Source organism: Somniosus microcephalus, chromosome 23, assembly GCF_052327205.1.
Source record: "Somniosus microcephalus isolate GS21.2 chromosome 23, FLI_Smic_1.0, whole genome shotgun sequence".
NCBI lineage: Eukaryota > Metazoa > Chordata > Chondrichthyes > Squaliformes > Somniosidae > Somniosus > Somniosus microcephalus.
The window spans coordinates 15,421,578-15,443,471 of NC_141009.1; the positions used below are offsets into that span (position 1 = coordinate 15,421,578).

At 48.0% G+C, this 21,894-nt stretch overlaps 1 protein-coding gene across 1 annotated transcript in view; it reads right to left on the minus strand.

The window, feature by feature from the left end:
- Positions 1 to 21,894, minus strand: part of LOC147101676 (hemicentin-1-like) — a 395,279-nt gene that overhangs the window by 269,167 nt on the left and 104,218 nt on the right. Inside the window, exons 17-21 of the mRNA XM_085965457.1 lie at positions 21,600 to 21,727; positions 17,554 to 17,698; positions 16,064 to 16,176; positions 14,337 to 14,496; positions 13,240 to 13,405 (exon numbers count right to left, since the gene is read on the minus strand). Coding sequence (XP_085821583.1) covers positions 13,240 to 13,405; positions 14,337 to 14,496; positions 16,064 to 16,176; positions 17,554 to 17,698; positions 21,600 to 21,727 — 712 coding nt within the window. The remainder of the gene's footprint in view (positions 1 to 13,239; positions 13,406 to 14,336; positions 14,497 to 16,063; positions 16,177 to 17,553; positions 17,699 to 21,599; positions 21,728 to 21,894) is intronic.

Below are 21,894 nucleotides of genomic sequence, written 5' to 3' on the forward strand. Positions count from 1 at the left end.
TTTGGTGTGATTTTAGACAGCACGTTAAAGAATGGCAGATTAAATTTATTCCAAGTGATGCAGTGAATTATAGTGTGGGTAGTGTATCAGTGGCCTTGATCTTGTGGTTTATGTGGTGTTGCATGTTCATGGTGTGAGTGCTGGTGGAGTGTTTCTAGAGTGCTTAAAGTGCAGCTTGCGACTGATTAAATTCTACTTCTGGTTGCCTCATATCCCTCTAAGCCCAAGTACTTCCCTGGGGTGAGCAGGTTGCAATGCTCGTTCGATAGCTGGGCTGACCGTTCAAGCTGCCTGGGGTTCCAAAGGCCGGCCATCTGTACGAGTGCCCTGTATGTGGCTCAGTTAAAATCAGTGACTAGGAGGAGTCATGGTCGTAACTTGTAAAACTAGCTGCAGTGCTTGCTAAGCCTTAACCTGACAGTGGACTCGCCCCCACACCGAGAGCACAATGGGTTTTCAGAGAGCAGCACTGGAATGTGACCGGCTACACTGGGAGCTGTAATTTCTCCGCCTTTTCATAGACCTGCAAACAATTTGTTAATAAGGCTCAGGCACTAATTGGAAAAGTGTGTACCAGAATGCCAGGTAATACTCCATTGTACTGTGCTGTGCACCAAGATCATGGATATAGCATATTATACGTGGTTTGATTTCTCACAATAAAACACCCCCAAAAAAAGGACAACGGGTAAGAGAGGGCGTGGCCAGTTGAAGGAGGCTCCTAGGGTGGGAGTTCACTCATCTCTGTCTGGCACAAGAGCGGAGAGGGGGTTTATGCTGTGTGAGAACAGGCTCGCACATCCAGCTGAAATACAGAAAATTACATCGAATATACAGCACAGAAAGAAGCCATTCGGCCCAACTACTCTGTGCTGGTGTTTATACTCCACGTGAGTCTCCTCCCATTCCATCTGCCTCTTTCAGCATATCTTTCTATTCCCTTTTCTCTCATGCACTCGTCTAGTTTCCTTTTGAAAGCATCTAAGCTATTTGCCTCAACCACTTCCTGTGGTAGCGAGTCCCACGTTCTAACCACTCTGAGTAAAGACTCCTTATTTCTCTATTGGATTTATTAGTAACTATCTTGTGTTCCTGGCCCCTAGTTTAGGATTCTCCCACAAGTGGAAACATTCTTTCCACATCTACACTGTCCAACCCATTCACAATTTTAAAAACCTCTGTCGGGTCACCTCTAAATCTTCTCTTTTCTAAAGGAAAAAGCCCCAACCTGTTCAATCTTGTCCGATAACTGTAATCTCTCAGTTCTGGTACCATCCTTGTAAATCTATTTTTCACTTTCCCCAGTGTTTCTACGTCCTTTTTAAAGGATGGAGACCAGAACTGCGCACAGAACTCTTAACAGCGGCCTGACCAGGGTCCTACACAAGCTTAGCATAACTTCACTACTTTTGAATGCTATACCCCTAGAAATAAATCCCAGTGCTTTGTTAGCATTTGGAATTGCTTTGCTGACCTGCGATGCTGCTTTTAATGATTTCCTTACCTGTATCCCTAGCTCCCTTTGCTCTTCTACCCCACTCAGTTTCTTATTTTCTAAGGTGTGGGTGATGTTACAATTTTTCCTACCAAAGTGCATCACCTCACATTTATCTATGTTAAAATTAATTTGTCACTTAACTGCCCAGTCTGCACATTTTCTAATGTCTTCTTGTATTATGTTGCATTCTTCCTCAGTGTTAGCTATACCCCCCAGTTTGGTATCATCTGCAAATTTTGATATTGAGTTACTTGTTCCTAAGTCCAAATCATTAATGTAAATTATGAATAACAGTGGTCCCAGCACTGATCCTTGTGGAACACTGCTTTTTACCTTCCTCCAATCTGAATAACTACCCTTTACCCCATTCTCTACTTTTTAGCTAATTTGCTATCCATTCAGCTACTTGTCCCCTGACTCCACGTGCCCTAACCTTTGTCATGAGCCGAACGTGTGGTACCTTATCAAAGGCCTTTTGAAAATCCAAGTATATGACATCTACCACATTAGTTTGCGGTCTCCTCTGGCAGCTGAGCACCCGAGGTGCACCCCTCCAGGTGCAGGCGCCCGCTGGCATTAGTTCAATTAGGCGAACGCTCGCTGGCACCGCAGGCTTTGTTGGGGTCAGCGCGGGAGGATCGCAGCACTTATGCCAGGTTCGACATTCCACGGAATTGAGGCCTCGGTGTCCAGGCTCCCACTTGAAGAATGAATGAACACTTGGGTAAAGTACTGAAGATGTGCTTGCACCAGCGTGGGTCAGCACTTGACAGAGAGTCGGGGGAAAAGCGACAAAATTTGGAAAATAAATTGAAACACCATACTTTGCACCCTATCATATGGCTCAGCAATGCACCATGACTTCTAGTATGAAGTATTCTTCACAAGTCCCCTCTGGTAAATAAATTGTACAAATACATTCATGTGGGGGAGGCCAAAATTAGGGGCCATAAATATAAGAGAGTCACTAATAAATTGAATGGAGAATTCAGGTGAAACTTCTTTACACAGAGAGTGGTGAGAATATGGAAGTAGAGTGGTTAGCATGTGTCAAGTAGTTGAGGCGAACAGCATAGATGCATTTAAAGGGAAGCTAGATAAACACATGAGGGAGAAAGGAATAGAAGGCTATGCTGAGAGGGTTAGATGAAGAATGGCGGGAGGAGGCTCGTGTGGAGCATAGACACTGGCATGGACCAGTTGGGCTGAATGGCCTGTTTCTGTGCTGTACACTCTATGTATAACCCTGCTTCACTATAACATGCTGCTCCGATGCCTCTTGGTGCCAGTGCTGGTTCCATTTTGGTTCACACCACACAGGCTGCCCAGTGCGCTGGCCACTTCTGCTTTTCTGTATGATCAGATATTCGCCTGGCTTTAAGTCACTCTTGCAATGTTTTCCATTGTTCTGCTGAAGTGACTAGCAATCTCCATCTGCTCCCACTGCACGTCTTGCTCAAGATGCTCAACAGATGCAGAAATTGGCTGATTACAAAAACAATCTGAAGGCAAGGCCAGCAGCCCAAGGACCGAATGATTAAGGGGAGGGGGTGGGTGGGGAGGGGGTTGGGGTGTGGTCACCAAGACTGGTGACGAACAACAAACCTATACATGGAAATAGCCACGGCCAAGTTTGAAATTCTGGAAGCATTAATCTTCCTCCAATTTTACTGTCAAATCCGTGTAGCAGCTGTTATGACAATTTGCGTCATAAGTTGCATTGTGAATGGCATTGCCCAGTGCAGAACTTCAATTAACAGCGAGAGAAACAGCATATTATCCAAAATTAAGGTCCCAAGACTCAAGGTATACCTTGAGTTTATGGAGTTTGCATTTTGCTAACAATCACCCACTCTAGGCATTTCATCTTCCTCGGTCAGCTGTAACATGCCAAGACACAGGGTAAAGCTGCCTCTACAATGTATCTGCCCCTTTCCCTGTCCCATCATGTTGCTCCTCTCCCCATCCTCTCACCCTCACCCTGTCCCTTGTCCTCCTCCCCCTCTTCCTGTCCCATTCCTCTTACCCCTCTTCCCGTCCCCTTCCCGCAGCCTCTCTTCTCTCTTTCTCCTTCTCTCATGCCTTCTTTCCCCTTCCCATGACTTCTTCCTTCGCGTCCACTTCCCCCTCCCGCCAGCATCATCCCCCTTCTTTCCCCTATTTTCCTCCTCCACATTCTTTTGCTCTGCCTGAGTTTCTTTCCCCCCCTCACCAATCTCCCACTTCCCCACACCCTACCCCTCCACACTCATCCATCTCCTCCACTTCCCCATCACCGCTCTCCTCCCCTCCCACTCCTTAAAGTACTTATGTCACTAGATCCAATAGTGCAGCACTAGATCCAACAGTGCAGCCACTGCTTTTAGCCTCCAACCCAGCTTACATTCGATGGCAAATTTTAATTCTCTTTCTTTCCACTCTCCTCAAACCTTCCTTTTTTTCCCACCCAATCAGTCTCTATCTTGTCCACCCCATTCTATATTCCCCCTCCTGCTCCACCCCATTTCATCTTCTCCTCCGTCTTATTCTCATCCCCTATCTCTGCAGTCCGACCTCAACCCATGTCCAATTATTTTCCACCCTCTAACCCTCCTTGACTTGAAGACTACACATTTTCTTGACTCCCTGTGTAACGTAAGAAAACTACTAGGCACTTGGTCTAAGCGTTAAACAAAGCTTTAATCAACTGTTTTACAACATGGAGGTCTAGTTGTGTCCTTCACTAGTTCCTGTTAAGAATGTCCTGCGCAAGCTGGGACCATGCCCGAGTATTTATACTCTCCCTGGACAGTGCCACCCGTAGGCCGCTCAGTATTATTTCATAAGTCTTTCTTTCATGAATGACTGATTCATGTCACTGTGTACAATACCATGGGAGTTTGACTAGTTAGTCTAACATTGTTCAAAGTCCTTTAGGGAAGGAAATCTGCCGTCCTTACCTAGTCTGACCTATATGTGACTCCAGACCCACAGCAATGTGGTTGACTCTTAACTGCCCTCTGAAATGGTCAAACAGGCCACTCAGTTGGAACAAACCACTATGAAAAACAATAATAAGATTAAATCTGGTCGGGCTACCCGGCATTGACTTTGGACATGGCAATGGCACACCCAGCCTAGTTGGCTCTGCAATGTCCTCCTTACTAACATTTGAGGACTTGTGCCAAAATTGAGAGAGCTGTCCAACAGACAAGTCAAGCAACAGCCTGACATAATCATACTCACAGAATCATACCTTTCAGCCAATGTCCCAGACTCCTCCATCACCATCCCTGGGTATGTCCTCTCCCACCGGCGGGACAGACCCACCAGAGCTGGCGGCGCAGTAGTACACAGTTGAGGGGCAGTGGCCCTGGGAGTCCTCAACATTGACTCCGGACCCCATGAAGTCTCATGGCTTCAGGTCAAGCATGGGCAAGGAAACTTCCTGCTGATTACCACCTACTGCCCTCCCTCAGTTGATGAATCAGTACGCCTCCATGTTGAACACCACTTGGAAGAAGCACTGAGAGTAGCAAGGGCACAGAATATACTCTGGGTGGGGGACTTCAATGTCCATCACCAAGAGTGGCTCGGTAGCACCACTACTGACCAAGCTGGCCGAGTCCTGAAGGACATAACTGCCAGTCTGGGCCTGCGACAGGTGGTGAGAGAACCAACACGAGGGAAACACCTACTTGACCTCGTCCTCACCAATTTACCTGTCGCAGATGCATCTGTCCATGACAACATTGGTAGCAGTGACTACCACATAGTCATTGTGGAGACAAAGTCCCGTCTTCACACTGAGGACACACTCCATCGTGTTGTGTGGCACTACCACCGTGCTATATGGGATAGATTCAGAACAGATCAAGCAGCTCAAAACTGGGCATCCATGAGGCGCTGTGGGCCATCAGCAGCAGCAGAATTGTATTCCACCACAATCTGTAACCTCATGGCCCGGCATATCCCTCACTTTACCATTACCACCAAGCCAGGGGAGCAACCCTGGTTCAATAAGGAGTGTACAAGAGCAGCATCAGGCATCCCTAAAACTGAGGTGCCAACTTGGGGAAGCTGCAACATAGGACTACATGCATGCTATAGACAGAGCTAAGCGATCCCACAATCAACGGATCAGATCAAAGCTCTGCAGTCCTGCCACATCCAGTCATGAATGGTGGTGGACAATTGAACAACTAATGGGAGGAGGAGGCGCCAAGAATATCCCCATCCACAATGATGGTGGAGCCCAGCACGTGAGTGCAACAGACAAGGCTGAAACATTTGTAACAATCTTCAGCCAGAAGTGCCGAGTGGATAATCCATATCAGCCTCCTCCTGAGGTCCCCACCATCACAGAAGCCAGGCTTCAGCCAATTTGATTCACTCCACGTGATATCAAGAAATGGCTGAGTGCACTGGATACAGCAAAGGCTATGGGTCCCAGCTATCATGCTGAAGACTTGTGCTCCAAAACTAGCCGCGCCTCTAGCCAAGCTATTCCAATACAGCTACAACACTGGCATCTATCCGACAATGTGGAAATCTGCCCAGGTATGTCCTGTCCACAAAAAGCAGGACAAATCCAATCCTGCCAATTACCGCCCCATCAGTCTACTCTCAATCATCAGCAAAGTGATGGAAGGTGTCGTCGACAGTGCTATCAAGCAGTACTTATTCACCAATAACCTGCTCACCAATACTCAGTTTGGCTTCCGCCAGGACCACTCGGCTCCAGACCTCATTACAGCCTTGGTCCAAACATGAACAAAGGAGCTGAATTCCAGAGGTGATGTGAGAGTGACTGCCCTCGACTTCAAGGCAGCATTTGACCGAGTGTGACATCAAGGAGGCCTAGAAAAATTTAAGTCAATGGGAATTAGGGGAAGAACTCTCCACTGGCTGGAGTCATATCTAGCACAAAGATGGTTGTGGTTGTTGGAGGTCAATCAGCTCAACCCCAGGACATCGCTGCTGGAGTTCCTCAGGGCAGTGTCCTAGGCCCAACCATTTTCAGCTGCTTCATCAATGACCTTCCCTCCATCATAAAGTCAGAAGTGGGGATGTTCACTGATGATTGCACAGTGCTCAGTTCCATTCGCAACTCCTCAGATAATGAAGCAATCCATGCCCACATGCAGCAAGACCTGGACGACATTCAGGCTTGGGCTGATAAGTGGCAAGTAGCATTTGCGCTACAGAAGTGCCAGACAATCGCTAACAAGCGAGAGTCTAACCACCACCCCTTGACATTCAACATCTTGGGGGGGGAGTCACCATTGACCAGAAACTTAACTGGACCAGCCACATAAATACTGAGGCAACAAGAGCAGGTCAGAGGCTGGGTATTCTGCGGCAAGTGCCTCACCTCCCGACTCCCCAATGCCTTTCCATCATCTACAAGCACAAGTCAGGAGTGTGATGGAATACTCTCCACTTGCCTGGATAAGTGCAGCTCCAACAACACTCAAGAAGCTCGACGCCATCCAGGACAATGCAGCCCACTTGATTGCCACCCCATCCACCACCGGCGCACCGTGGCTGCAGTGTGTACCATCTACAAAATGCACTGCAGCAACTCACCAAGGCAGCTAATTTGTGCACAGCAAGCTCCCACAAACAGCAATGTGATCATGACCAGATAATCTGTTTTAGTGATGTTGATTGAGGGATAAATATTGGCCAGGACACCGCGGATAACTCCTCAGCTCTTCCTCGAAATAGTGCCGTGGGATCTTTTACGTCCACCTGAGAGAGCAGACGGGGCCTCGGTTTACCGTCTCATCCGAAAGACGGCACCTCCGACAGTGCAGCACTCCCTCAGCACTGCACTGGAAGCGTCAGCCTAGATTTTTGTGCTCAAGTCTTTGGAGAGGGATTTGAACCCACAACCTTCTGACTCAGAGGTGAGGGTGCTGCCCACTGAGCCACGGCTAAAGTAGTATTTAAGTGAAGCAAGCTTGTTTTAAGGAAGGCTGTGGAAGATAAAATTTTGAGGACCTACAAAAGAATGAGAGGGGAGATGGAAAAATAAGTCAGGATTCCAACTTGTTAGTGTAGAACTTTCCGATACTCATGTTGAAGTTAGTGTCACCTTGTTGCATGTTAGAGCATCCTGTAAGGGTATTCTCACTGGGGATCCTAAACTAAATTTGAACATACAGTGCTCGGAACAATGTATGTTTAAACGTTACACTCAAGACAGGTAAGGCTATGTATGTGTGTGGCAGTGTACCAAAAAAGAACAAGGAAAGCCAATAGAGTCTCAACCACTTCCTAATGGATGAAACCCACATTACAAAACTGTCACCTAATTTCTCAATCTCACTCAAGGCGATGCTGGGTACTTAAAACAGGACAATGCTTCATTTCCCAGCACTAAAATCCTGCACCTTAATGAGCACAAAATTCACTGTAATAATAATTAAAAAATTGTTGTTAATCATAAAAGAAAAAATCCAGCCCACAAAAGCATCACATTATCATTGTCCCCAAATGCCGCATAAAACAACGCACAAAGCTTAAGTTGTATATCCGCTCCAAGTTGGATATTCCCTTCCCAAACATCTGTTCCTCTTTAGCTAAACCAAGAATTTTTTCCACTATTATACATCAGAGAGCATTTTTCAGGATCCATGCAGCCTTGACAACTTACTGTAGACAATATAGATCATTAATGCATCGACTCTGCCAACACAGGAAACCTCTCTCCACTGTAACAAAACCACAGACCATGTTTTCTAATTACAGTCAAACACTGCTTTGTGTTCGTCATTTTGCTTTTATGACAAAATGGACTGTACAAGGTATTTTAAATCAGCAGATGTTATTTCACCTTCATTATTTTTCCTCCTTTCCGTTTTCAATTTTGTTTTGCTCCCCCCCTTTAGATACCTCAGAGGCAACGTCACCTCTGACAGCACTGTTCATGAAGTGGTGCCTAAGAACAGACCCAGTTGTAACCAATGTTCCCTCTAATTTTTTTTTGTGCGCGGTCCCTTTAAATTTGCTGCGCGGCCCGCGCATGCGCGGTGTCTTTTCCAGCGGAACAGCTGGTGAGCAGCCCGCGCGGGACCTCCCGATCGATGCCCGCGTAGCTTAGGGGGATAAAAACAGAAAATGCTGGAAACACTCAGCAGGTCAGGCAGCATCTGTGGAGCGAGAAACAGAGTTAACGTTTCAGGTCGATGACCCTTCGTCAGAACTGGAAAAAGTTAGAGATGTAACAGATTTTTAAGCAAGTGCAAGGGGCAGGGAAAGGGGGGAGGGGAGGAAAGAACAAAAGGGAAGGTCTGTGATAGGGTGGAAGGCGGGAGAGATTAAATGACGAAAGGGATGATGGTGCAAGGCGAAGGAGATGGTAATGGGACAAGAAACAAAAAATGACTCTAGATGAGATGTAAATGGCAATGGCAGAATCATCAACAGCTGCCATGTGAGAGAGAAAAAGAGAAAAAAAATTTTTTTTAATATAAGGGCAGAGGTTATAGTCTGAAATTGTTGAACTCAATGTTGAGTCCAGAAGGCTGTAAAGTGCCTAATTGAAAGATGAGGTGCTGTTCCTCGAGCTTACGTTGAGTTTCATTGGAACAGTGTAAGAGGCCGAGGACAGAGAGGTCAGAGTGGGAATGGAGCGGAGAATTAAAGCGACGGGCGACCGGAAGCTCGGGGTCCCCCTTACGGACTGAACGGAGGTGTTCCACAAAGCGGTCTCCCAGATCACCTAGCTTAGGGGGAACTTTGGTCGCAACCCTTCCCTCCTACTCCCTCTGAGGGAAATGCCTAGTAATCACTTGCCACTTAAATCAATACACCTCAGGACAAACCTGCGACACCTTAAGTAGATCACACTCGTCTTTAAATTCAAGTGAACTTCAAGTTCTCTTCAGATTAGGGCACAATCTTACTCAGGATTCCTTTTGCTTTGTGAATTTGGAGCTTGAGCTAAGGGATGTTCACGCAGGGAAATGAAACACATTCTCACTTCAGGCACCGAGTAATATTTGCTATCAAGCACTCCCAGGTCAGTTGATTGCTCTTTCACCTTCGTCCTTCAACTGTTGGTCCCAATGTCTCCTCTGACTAGGGTTGCCAACTCGAGTTGCACATATTCCTGGAGATTTTGTCACATGACCCCCCACCTCCAACCGTCCCATTCAGTCAAACAGCTTTTTCTCCCCCCCCACAGCTCCAATATTTTTATAACTACTAAAGAAAAATATTGAAAGAAAATATTAAAATCACACTTTCTTTTGTTAATATGCCTAGGATTTTTCCCCTGGGTTGCTTGTAATAGTGTCCAGGAGATTAATCTTGGATTCCTGGAAACTCCAGGTCAATCCTAGAGAGCTGGCAACCCTATCTCTGACCTCAGATGGACATTCCACATTTCTACTGTCCAGTCAATACTCGAAAGCTCCTGTCCTATCTCAGTACGTTCCTCTAAAGCCTCTCCCACATAGAAAACCACGGTCACCTGAAAGGTGATCCAAACTCTCAACTCATCAATTACAATCTTGCTCGAGTGGAATAAAACATTCCAACAACAACAGTAACTTGCATTTATATAGCACCTTTAATGTAAAAAAAAAGTCCCAAGATACTTCATAGAATGGATTTAAAAGTAGATGATAGGATGCTGAGCCATGGGGGCAGAGATTAGATGGGGTAATTGAAAACTTGGTTAAAAAGAAGGGTTTTTTAAAAGGTGGAGAGAGGCAGAAAGATGTAGGTAGGTAGTCCCAGAAAGTGAGGTTGAGGAGGCTTAAGGCGTTCGCCACCCCTGATGCACAGAAGGAAGGGTAGTTGCACAAGAGGCCAGATGTAGGCTACCAAAGGGTGTGGGAGGGGATGTTAGGCTGGAAGAAGTGGAGCAACAAGGTGGAGCGAGGTCTCACAGGGATTAGGCTAGGATCACCATTCAAAAGTCTTGCTTTGCATCAACATTTGCGTGTCATTTAAGAACATAAGAAATGGGAGCAGGAGTCGGCCATTCAGCCCTTCGAGCCTGCTCCGCCATTCAATAAGATCGTGGCTGAACTTTTACCTCAACTCCACCTTCCCGCTCTATCCCCATGTCCCTTGATTCCCTTAGTATCCAAAAATCTATTGATATCTGTCTTGAATATACTCAATGACTGAGCCTCCACAGCCCTCTAGGGTAGAGAATTCCAGAGATTCACCACCCTCTGAGTGAAGAAATTTCTCCTCATCTCAGTCCTAAATGGCCGACCCCTTATTCTGAGACTGGTTCTAAACTCCCCAGCCAGGGGAAACATCCTCCCTGCATCTACCCTGTCAAGCCCTGTAAGAATTTTGTATGTTTCAATGAGATCACCTCTCATTCTTCTAAGCTCTAGGGAATATAGGCCTATTTCTGGAGTCAAATCTGAAACTGTTGGTTTTATGGCACAATTCGATTGCAGAATGAGGAACTGACAAAAACACTCTTAAGGCAGACTTAGACAAATAGGGAAATGGGCACAGAAGTGCTGGGAATTGATCGAGACCGTTAGTCAGGAGAGAGAACTGCATGCAGGAAAACAAGTCATGGTCATCATACAGTCCTCATGATAACATGGCTCGTTGCTAGCAACATATGTTTGTCACACGCACAAATGTGACCACACTACGGGGGTAATTTTAAACCCCCCCCCCACAATGGGCAGGATAGGGTCGGGGGGGTTAACTTGTTAAAAAGTGAAACCCGACCCCAACCCAGCTTCTCAATCTGGCCAGCTGCCGGGCGACAAACAGAGTAAAACATTCTAATCAGGTTCTGCCGTTAAATTCTTGCAGGACCTCCATCCGGTATTCCCGGCTTTCCTGGCCGCTGAAACGAGACCCCGCTCCCTCCCCGCAAGTGTCGGGGCCTCTATGTAACTGTGTGAGTATGTAGTATAAGAGATGACAAATCAGTGTGGGAGACAGTATTCACAAGAGTGTGTGCATGTGCATGTAAGAGAGAGAGTGCGTGTGAGAGAGCGCGCACGAGAGAGAGCGCGTGTGTGAGAGAGTGCAGGCATAAGAAAGTGCGTGAGAGAGCGCGTGAGAGTGAGTGCGTGAGAAATTGCGTGCGTGAGAGTGAGCGCGTGCGAGAAATCGCGTGTGAGGGCGCGCGCGAGAGAGAGCGTGTGTTAGAGCGAGTGCGTGTGTGAGAGAGACTGCGTGCGAGAAAGTGCGTGAGAGTGAGCGCGAGCGACAAATCGTGTGAGGGCGCGTGCGTGAGAGCGCCCGCGTGAGAGTAAGCGCTTGTGTGAGAGCGTGTGCATGCGCAAGTGCATGAGTGAGTGCATGTGAGAGAGAGCGTGTGTGTGTGCGGGAGAGCACGCATGTGTGTGAGAGAGAGAGTGAGTGTGTGTGTGTGTGTGCGCATGTGGATGCATGTACTCAGTAAAAGGAGAAAGTATATCACGCTGGTACAGTCAGATGCTTTCCATATAATCCTAATTTCATAGCACAGGCTTCTCCAGCTCCAGGACCTACCTCATATGTCCCTAAGTAAAGTTCTCAATCATAGATTTCAGGGTTCTCCCATACACATCCATTAAATAAGTAACTTCTGTATCACATTTTAATGGAATACTGTGAAACATGATCAGTCGGCATTCACTGCGTATATTTTAACTTTACCAGTGGAACGCATTCAATCCTTCAATACTGAGTGAGCTACTGCAGACACAGAATAACACAGAGTCAGCACGATAAAAAGAGGGGAGGAGAAAATTGGGGGGGCGGGGAAGAAAGGAAGGAGGGAGGGAAGGAAAAAAAACTTGCATCTGCATTGTGCCTTTCATACCCTCAGGATGTTCCAAAGTGTTCACCGCCAATGAATGACATTTGAAATGCAGTCACTGTTGTTATGCAGGCAAGGACAGCAGCCATTTGTGCACAGCAAGATCCCACAAACAGCAAAATGAATGAATCAGCAGGTAATCGGTTTTGATGATAATGGTTAGGGGAGAATGTTGGCTAAGACACTGGGAGAACTCCCTACTCTTTGAACAGTACCATGGGACATTTTTATGTCCACTGCAGCAGGCAGATAGGACCTCAGTTTAAAGACAAGTGAAAACGGCCGCACATCCAACAATGTAACACTCCTTCGATACCGCATTAAACAGTCAGCCGAGATTATAGCTCAAATCTATGTTGGGGCTTGAATCTCCGACATTTTGACTCAGATGCAAGAGTGCTACCAACTGAGCCAAGGTAACACGTGTCCGTGTCAGCCGTGGCTCAGTGGGCAGCACCCTTGCCTCTGAGGCAGAAGGTTGTGGGTTCAAGTCCCACTCCAGAGACTTGAGCACAAAATCTAGGCTGACACCCCCAGTGCAGTGCCGAGGGAGTGCTGCACTGTCAGAGGTGCTGTTTTTCAGATGAGATGTTAAACCAAGACCCCTCTCAGGTGGATGTAAAGAGATCCCACAGCCACTATTTTGAAGAAGAGCAGGGGAGTTCTCCCCGGTGTCCTGGGCCAATATTTAACCCTCAATCAACAGCACTAAAACAGATTATCTGGTCATTGTCACATTGCTGTTTGTGGGAGCTTGCTGCCACGTTTCCTACCTTACAACACTTCAAAAAGTTGTCTGTAGAGCGCTCTGGGACATCTGGTGGTCGTGAAAGGTGCTATATTAATGCAAGTTTTTCTTTATCCACCACAGTGCCAGCAACCTTGCTGGAGTTTCTCTCCGAGATGCGTACTTTGCTGCAATGTGAGCCAGAACGCTTTGCCGATTGTGGGGTTACGTTACCTGGCTGACATGGGTGACACCAGTCGGGAGTCTTTCTTCCACCTGATGATGGGAGGAGGGGAGCCCTGAACCTCACAGGGTAACGTCACCTCTGTCCCAGCCCTGGCAGTGATTTCGATTGGCCCATCTAAATTATCTGGGTTCACTCCGTCAATCTTTGGTTTGGCTGCAGAGAGGAAAAAGTTTAAAATCAAGACTTTAATAGCAGAGTCGCAATCATATTAAATCCTCTTGACATTTTCAGTTCCTTTCATCCCATTCATTTTGATCTGTGGATTTTGCACTCAAGTTGAGTCAATGTTGAGGAACGGATTGGAGAGGCCGGGAAACCCGGAAATGCGGGTAACGCGGAGCTCCTGCTGGATTTAACGGCAGGCCCTCATGTGAATGTTTTATCTCTGTTTCCTGGCCGGCAGCCAACCAGATTGAGAGGCTGGCTGGCCGGCCGGCCGGCGGGAAGGCCTGCGCTGGAAGGCCGCAGCCTGGGAACGGAGAGGAGGACGGGAGGGGAAGACAAGGGGGGATCGCGGGGGTTTGAAGATATCGTGGGTTGAGGGGGACTTTGGATCGCGGGTCAGGGGAGCGATCGCAGGGAGGGAGGCCAATCGCAGCAGGGATTCTTGGTGGGGGGGGGGGTGCGGGGGGGGAAAGCACCATCGCTCCTCCCGGCCCACAAGCAATGCTGTAAAGGCACTTACCTCTGGATCCGGCCGTTCTCGCCTCCCTTCAGCTGCCGGGTTTCCCGAGCCCTGGGAAAACCATCTCGCGGCCATTAAATATAAAAACCAGTTAAAATTTGAGGTACACAGCCTTATTAGCACTATTAAATAACTGACCCACCTCTCGAGAGCAGGTTAGTTGCCCGTTCCCACCCCCCCCAAACCGCCTCTGTTAAAACCAAAAGTTGGGGTTGGGTTTCAGATGTGGGAAATTTTAACCTACCCCAGACTGTCCCCCAACCCACCCCGTGTGGGGGTTAAAATTCTCCCTCAAGTGTCTGCATGATCCCCTTGCAGGATAAGTGTGACTTTATGTGGTTTGACAGGTCTGGGTGTGTATAGAACTAATTGTAACTGTAACATCACCAAGCTCCTTACTGTGAACAAATAGCTGCGTTTCTCTGCTGGCAAACCCCGCTACATTGGTCGCAGTGCAGGTGTAGACTCCAGAATCTTCAAACGATGGAGTGGGGATCAGGAGGCTCCCGTTTGCGTCAATGTAATGATGCGGCTCGTGTCGAGGCAGGAGTTCTCTTCCCTGGAGAGTGCATTACAAAACAGTGAAGGGATAATCCTTCAAACGTTCAGAAGACGTTTCTAATAATAGTTAAGGCAATCCTACCGACCGCCCCTTCCCCTGCTATCCATGCACCAGCACGTTGACTTTACTGGAATTCTCTACCACAAAAGGCAGTTGAGGCCAATTCATTAAATATATTCAAGAAGGATTTAGATATATTTCTTAAGGCTAAAGGGATCAAGGGATTTGGGGAGAAGGCAGGGACCGGGTACTGAATTTGGATGATCAGCCATGATCTCATTAAATGGCGGAGCAGGCTGGAGGGGCCGAATGGCCTACTCCTGCTCCTATCTTCTATGTTTCTATGTTTACTGTTTTCTCATTCTTGCTGCAGGACAAGGACTGCCACGTTCTACTCTCCCGCTTTTATTTAGTTATCGGGAGGCGCTTTGTGCAGGTCCGTCAGACTCCAACGGGGGCCCAATTGTCAGGTCTGCTCGCCGGATCATGGACAGCTTCTGCAGCTCAAGATTCCTGTAACAGGCGCCCCCTTAATCCAATGACAGATCTGTCGAGCCGACAAATGCCATCAGCTCCTCGAAGATTGGATCATCTACACTCAGGAGGACTGCCTGTTTGCCGACGTTCCTCTTTTACACACCACATACCTTTACCGTCTCTCCGAGTGAGATTGCCAGTTTAGTCTCAAATCACGAGCAACTAGCTAATTCCCTTTTTAAAAGAATTTATAGGTTCTCATTCAACCATGTTCTGTGGGAGAAAATTCCACCTTCGAACCACCCTCTGTGAAAGAATATTTTTCTAACCCCCTTAGATACTTTTCTCGAAGGCTGCGGCCTTCTAGTGCTGGCTTTCCCTCCCGGCAGCCCAATCTGTCCAACTGACAGGCGGGAAACAGAATTTTAAAAAAGATAATGAGGTCCTGCCATTAAATTCGGCAGGTTTTCCGCGTCTCCGGGATTTCCGGGCTGCCCCCCCCCACCCAGCTCAATCCCAGTAAATATCGGGACCAATATTTTACTACTTACTCATCATAACCTTTCATAATCTTTAAAATTTCTATCAGATCACTGTTAACCTTCTCAGCTTGAGTGACGAAAGCCCCTGCTCCTCTTCAAAATTGTAACTTCTCGTACAAGCTGATGTAAGAAATCTACTAGGCATTTGGTCTAAGCGTTAAACAAAGCTTTAATCAACTGTTTTACAACATGGAGGTCTAGTTGTGTCCTTCACTAGTTCCTGTTAAGAATGTCCTGCGCAAGCTGGGCCCGTGCCCGAGTATTTATACTCTCCCTGGACAGCGCCACCCGTAGGCCGCTCAGTATTATTTCATAAGTCCTTCTTTCATGAATGACTGATTCATGTCACATGCAACCATCCCCCGTGAAGCTACACTGCACCTTCTCCATTGCTTTCACATCCTTGCTACAATGGGATGCCAAAGTCTACAGCACAGTTCTTGGGTTCAGGCTCCTTTCTATTGCCTTTGTTGACATGTTAACCAGAGTAAGCAACCTGTCGATTTGACTATTTTTTTAGACACTGTCCCGCAGTTCGGTCATACCTTGGACCAGGCGACGGTTGGTTTTGGAACACCGCTGGATTCACACAGCAGAGTGACAGCCACCCCCTCATCAGTGGTAAGGACAGTGTGACCAGGTTTGATTGATGGAAGTACTATATTCATATTAAGAAAAAATACATATCTTAAAAAAAATTAGGCACAGGCACATTGATATTATTAATAAATTACAATTTTAGGAAATGTTCTGCACTTTCTTTTTTGGGTCATCACTGTGCCCTTCTTAAATAAAAACAGAAAATGCTGGAGATAATCAGCAGGTCAGGTAGCATCTGTGAAGAGAGAAATAGAGTTAACGTTTCAGGTCGATGACCTTTCGAAGGGTCATCGACCTGAAACGTTAACTCTGTTTCTCTCTTCACAGGTGCTGCCTGACCTGCTGAGTATCTTCAGCATTTTCTGTTTTTATTTCAGATTTCCAGCATCTGCGGTATTTTCTTTTCGTACTGTGCCCTTCTTTTTTGGCCGACTCCCAAGTGACTTCTCTGGTGCCGAGTCCCAAGAGTTTACATGACATCAGCCCCTGTCTGAATTTCCCCTCTTGCCTTTGTGGGTGAAGTGCCCTTCCTCCCACCTCCGCAATTCAGTGCTTCCCCCCTTGGTGGCCTAGCTGAGGTTGGTCATTAATGGCGTTAGAGGAAACGGGACAGTGTCAGCAGGCACGGCGCCAACCCCCAGTGCTGCGGGTCATCCATCCCCGGTCCATTTCAGATCGCAGGTTTTGCTCCCACTCTCTGCAGTACTCGCCAGTAACAATGGCTGTAGCTGCAGCAACCACCAGAACTCATCCGGTGCTACCAGAGTCAAGGGAGCAGACTCCCAGCTACGCTAAAGGATGACCTCTGGCCGGGCAAGCTCGCGCCCCTCCAGTTACATCAGGGAGCAGGATGCTGCACTCCAGAGGAAGTGTTCAAATGAAAGTCGCACCCGTCGCCCCCCAGGGAACTGTTTGTAGTCGTCTGCTCCAAGTTAAATAGGGAACCTCACAATCAAGGTGATAAACAATTCTGATTGTACTTAACCTCCTTTTGTTTATTTTCTGCTCACTCACTTTCGCTAACTCAAGAAAGGTGCAGTTCTCTAGGCCATGTACGGACGCGGGAACATGAACAGGAGACACCAGGAGTTGTAGATTCATGCTCATCGCTCCATCTCCTGAGGCCTCATCTCAACCATGTGCGACTTGGAAGCAGACAGTCAGTAATCAAGAGCTTCCTCAGAGAATGTGGAGAGAATGAGAGAGGGGAGGAGCCTCTCAAACCATGCTTTCACAACCACCAGTTACTAGCTGAGAGAACCACTGCGAATGGACTCCTGTTTGCACTCAGGAGGTGGAACTAAGCAACATATCAAAAAATCCCATGGACCTACATCCTTGGCAATGTTGAGAGCAGGTATGCACAGGCACCACAATAAAACTAGAATGAAACCTTTGCAAAAATAATGGCCACATCCCTCTCCACCCGACTCACCGTGGACGTACACTGTGATGGTCTTATTAACAGATCCCACTACATTTGTGATGGTGCACGTGTATTTCCCAGCATCTCCTGGTTCTGCTCTCTCAATATGGAAACTGCCGTCACTTCGGATTGACAGACGTCTGTCCAAACTTAGCTGCAGGGAAGGAAGGAGGGAAATACTGCATAAACTCTCAGAAATTGCTATGCTGCAAGAGACATATTACTCTGTGTGTAGTCAGTGGCGAAGGGCAGGTTTCTATTTTTTGTTTTGTTTTCCAGTTCTCCCTTTTCTTGTTCTTCCTTCCTCTCCTGATAATGCTGATTCCTCCTGGCAGACATTTTTGGTACCTCCTCCGACCTTTATCTGTGAGCCTCTTGCATGATTGCAATTATATAGGGCCCTGGTGAGACCACACCTGGAGTATTGTGTACAGTTTTGGTCTCCTTACCTAAGGAAGGATATACTTGCCATAGAGGGAGTGCAATGAAGGTTCACCAGACTGGTTCCTGGGATGGGGGGATTGTCCTATGAGGAGAGATTGAGTAGACTAGGCCGATATTCTCTGGAGTTTAGAAGAATGAGAGGTGATCTCATTGAAACACACAAAATTCTTACAGGGCTTGACAGGGTAGATGCTGGGAGGATGTTTCCCCTGGCTGGGGAGTCTAGAGCCAGGGGTCACAGTCTCAGAATAAGGGGTTGGACATTTAGGACTGAGATGAGGAGACATTTCTTCACTCAGAGGGTGGTGAATCTTTGGAATTCTCTACCCCAGAGGGCTGTGGAGGCTCAGTCGTTGAGTATATTCAAGACAGAGATCGATAGATTTTTGGACCCTAAGGGAATCAAAGGATATGGGGATAGTGCAGGAAAATGGAGATGAGGTCAATGATCAGCCATGATCTTATTGAATGGCGGAGCGGGCCCGAGGGGCCGTACGGCGGAGCGGGCCCGAGGGGCCGTATGGTGGAGCGGGCTTGAGGGGCCGTATGGCGGAGCGGGCCCGAGGGGCCGTATGGTGGAGCAGGCCTGAGGGGCCGTATGGTGGAGCGGGCTCGAGGGGCCGTATGGCGGAGCGGGCCCGAGGGGCCGAATGGCCGACTCCTGCTCCTGTTTCTTATGTTATGATATTATTGGCCAACCATTTGGCCACAGAGAGCTTCACAGCCAAATCTCCTCACCGGACTTCCGCACGTGAACCAGCCAATCGATGTCACGACGCAATAATCAGGAACAAGAATGCAAACTCATTTTCCCCACCTCTGACCACACATTTGAGGATAACTGTAGTGTCCCTCCTGCTGCCCCAGTTGAGGTCACTATAACTCAACGTAGTCTGGGCTCGATCAGCTCCGATGGACGGGCCACATTGTCCGCATGCCCGATATGAGACTCCCAAAACAAGTGCTCTACTCGGAGCTCCGGCACGACAAGAGAGCCCCAGGTGGGCAGAGGAAACACTTCAAGGACACCCTCAAAGCCTCCTTGAAAAAGTGTAACATCCCCACCGACACCTGGGAATCCCTGGCCCAAGACCGCACAAAGTGGAGGAGAAGCATCTGGGAAGGTGCCGAACACCTCAAGTCTCTTCGCCGGGAGCAAGCGGAAGCCAAGCGCAAGCAGCGCAAGGAGCGCACGTCAACCCAAGCACCCCACACCCACCCGCCCCTTCAACCACCGTCTGCCTCACCTGTGACAGAGACTGTAGGTCCCGCATTGGACTCATCAGTCACCTGCGAGCTCATTTTTAATGTGGAAGCAAGTCATCCTCGGTTCTGAGGGACTGCCTAAGAAGAACTCAACCTAGTCTGGGCACGAAAGCGCGGGTCTTCCCGATATGTGTGGCTCAGGTGGGTATTGCGTTCATTCACTGAGCCAATGGGGGAGCTCCCAAAACTGAGGTTTACAGAAAATGTCTTTGTTGACCTGCCAACACACAGTTCCCTATGGGAACGGGCGGCTGTCAGTTCGGAGGCTGTCCTTTCACTGTCTGCAACTTGTGTCTGAACCCAGCTCTGACAGACGGGATGGGATGAACATTTGCTCTGTCGCTATAGGTGTAACGCCCCACAGCACCGTGAAATGCACTGGAACAGCTTCAGTTTCAGTTTCTGGCGGGTGGAGATTCTAATAGCTGGCCACAGTTAAACACAGGTTGGTATTGGCCTTTAAAATCAAATACCCAGGCTGAGGAATTCGGGTGGTTGGCGCCGCCCCGTTAGTGCCTTGAAAATGGCGAAGAGACGATGGCCGGCGCTCTTCCGCCAGCTGGTGGCGGGCACCGCGGCGGCCGCCATTTTGTAGGCAGGTCATCAGGGCTGCCTTTACCTGCTGTTGGCGAGAGTGTTTTAACGAGCTGCAGCGTGACGTCAATCAAGTTGACGCCAGCTCGTCCATTGCGGAGTTGGCCGCTCGCATTGCCGCCTGTGCTAATTTACGCCGGTACTTGCTGCTGCGAACATGACCTTCAGCGGCGTTAGCGGCCATGAGGAGTCTGGCAGGACTCACGAGGAGGGATGCCGGAACTTCAAACGCCTCCTTTGCCAAGGTTCTTCTTTTAAACTTCATTTTTTGCCCATCTGTGGTGGGCAGGGGGGGGTGGGGGTTCTGGCAGCTCTCTGGGAGGCCATCAGTGTTTGAGGGTCAGTAAATCAATGGGTAAACACCATTGCAACGAGTGATGGTGATCTCCGATAAGATCTCTTTTATCTGCATTCATATCATAAACAAACAAAAAACAAAAATCGACAAACCTCGGGCGGCAGCTAATATTTTTGGAGCAAGTACGGCAACTGTTTAGGTCGCTCCTTCCTCACCTACACTGTGAGCGGGAGACCAAGGCGACCTTTGGCCTTCTGAGATTAGCGCTGCAAAGAGCGCGTTGCTCTAGCAAACCAGCACCACGCTGATGATAAAGAGCAGGCAGTACCAAATATGCCGGTACTGGGCCTGGGCCGGCGCCATCTCGGCCAGTGGCCGTTATCCTTCTCACCAGCAGGTTTCCAGCGTTGCCCAATTTCTAGCCCCTGAGCTCTCCCCTTGCCCACGTGGGTAAAGGCACTGTTCGCTGCGGCACTAAGTCATTCGAACCAGAAATGTCCAGGTGAGATTCTTGGTCTGTGCGGAGTTAGCTGACCCCAGCAAGGTCAATCAACTAGGCTGCTATAACTGGCCTCAACACCCGGAGCCAGGGTTGGGAAAAGCCAGGGTTCTCACTCCTGATTGCTAACAGGCGATCTGTGTTGGAAAGTACGTGTGTGGACATCGGATGAATAGAATCAGGTTCAACTGTGACGTCCCATTGCATTACAAGTCCCATTTTAACACCATACCTGATGGCCCTTGTTTTGCAGTCAAGTTATTTTACATCCTCTCTCCCTCATTCTCTCTCTGAGTCTCCCATGCCATGCACCATTACTGCAGCTGAATAGGCAGCAAGCCTATTTCTAGGCCATTGGCAATTTCTCCTCTCTCCAGCCACTATGAAGTACACAAACCATCTTAAGGTGACTCTCCTTCCTTCTGGAGAGAAATATAATCATTCAGCTTCCCTCAGCCCAAGGGAGACTTTGAAAAGAAAGGAAAGAAAGATTTGCATTTATATAGCGCCTTTCAGGATGTCCCAAAGCACCTTACAGCCAATTAAGTACTTTTTTGAAGTGTAGTCACTGTTGTAATGTAGGAAACGCGGCAGCCAATTTGCGCACAGCAAGCTCCCACAAACAGCAATGTGATAATGACCAGATAATCTGTTATTTTAGTGATGTTGATTGAGGGATAAACATTGGCCAGGACACCGGGATGAACTCCCCTGCTCTTCTTCAAAATAGTGGCCATGGGATCTTTTACGTCCACCTGAGAGAGCAGACGGGGCCTCAGTTTAACGTCTCATCCGAAAGACGAAAGGGAAGCGTCCAAGAGGATGGACAAAAAAAAGAGGCATCAAGGAAAACAAATATTAATAAATGGCTCAGGCTTTGTTTCTTTTTTGAGGCCACTGAAAGCACAAAGAGGAAGGTCTCAAGATGGGGAATGTCTCTAAGAATATACTCACCATCTGGTTGTCCTTTAACCAGTAACGTTCAGGAAAGGGGTTACCAGCCAGGACCACGCATGGTAACGTCAGTGACCGACCCTCCAGCACACTGACGACGGGGGCACTTTCTACCACTTCAGGGGCAACTTTAGATGAAAACAGAATGACATTAAAAGTGACACATGATCAATTCGGAATCTCACTACTGATTAAACAGTTCTTTTTGATCAGTAAATTCCAGCATCACAATCAGAGAGGAAAAGGTTGCTTTTACTCCAGTCTCCCCTCTGTACAGCCTCATATTGGACCCTCT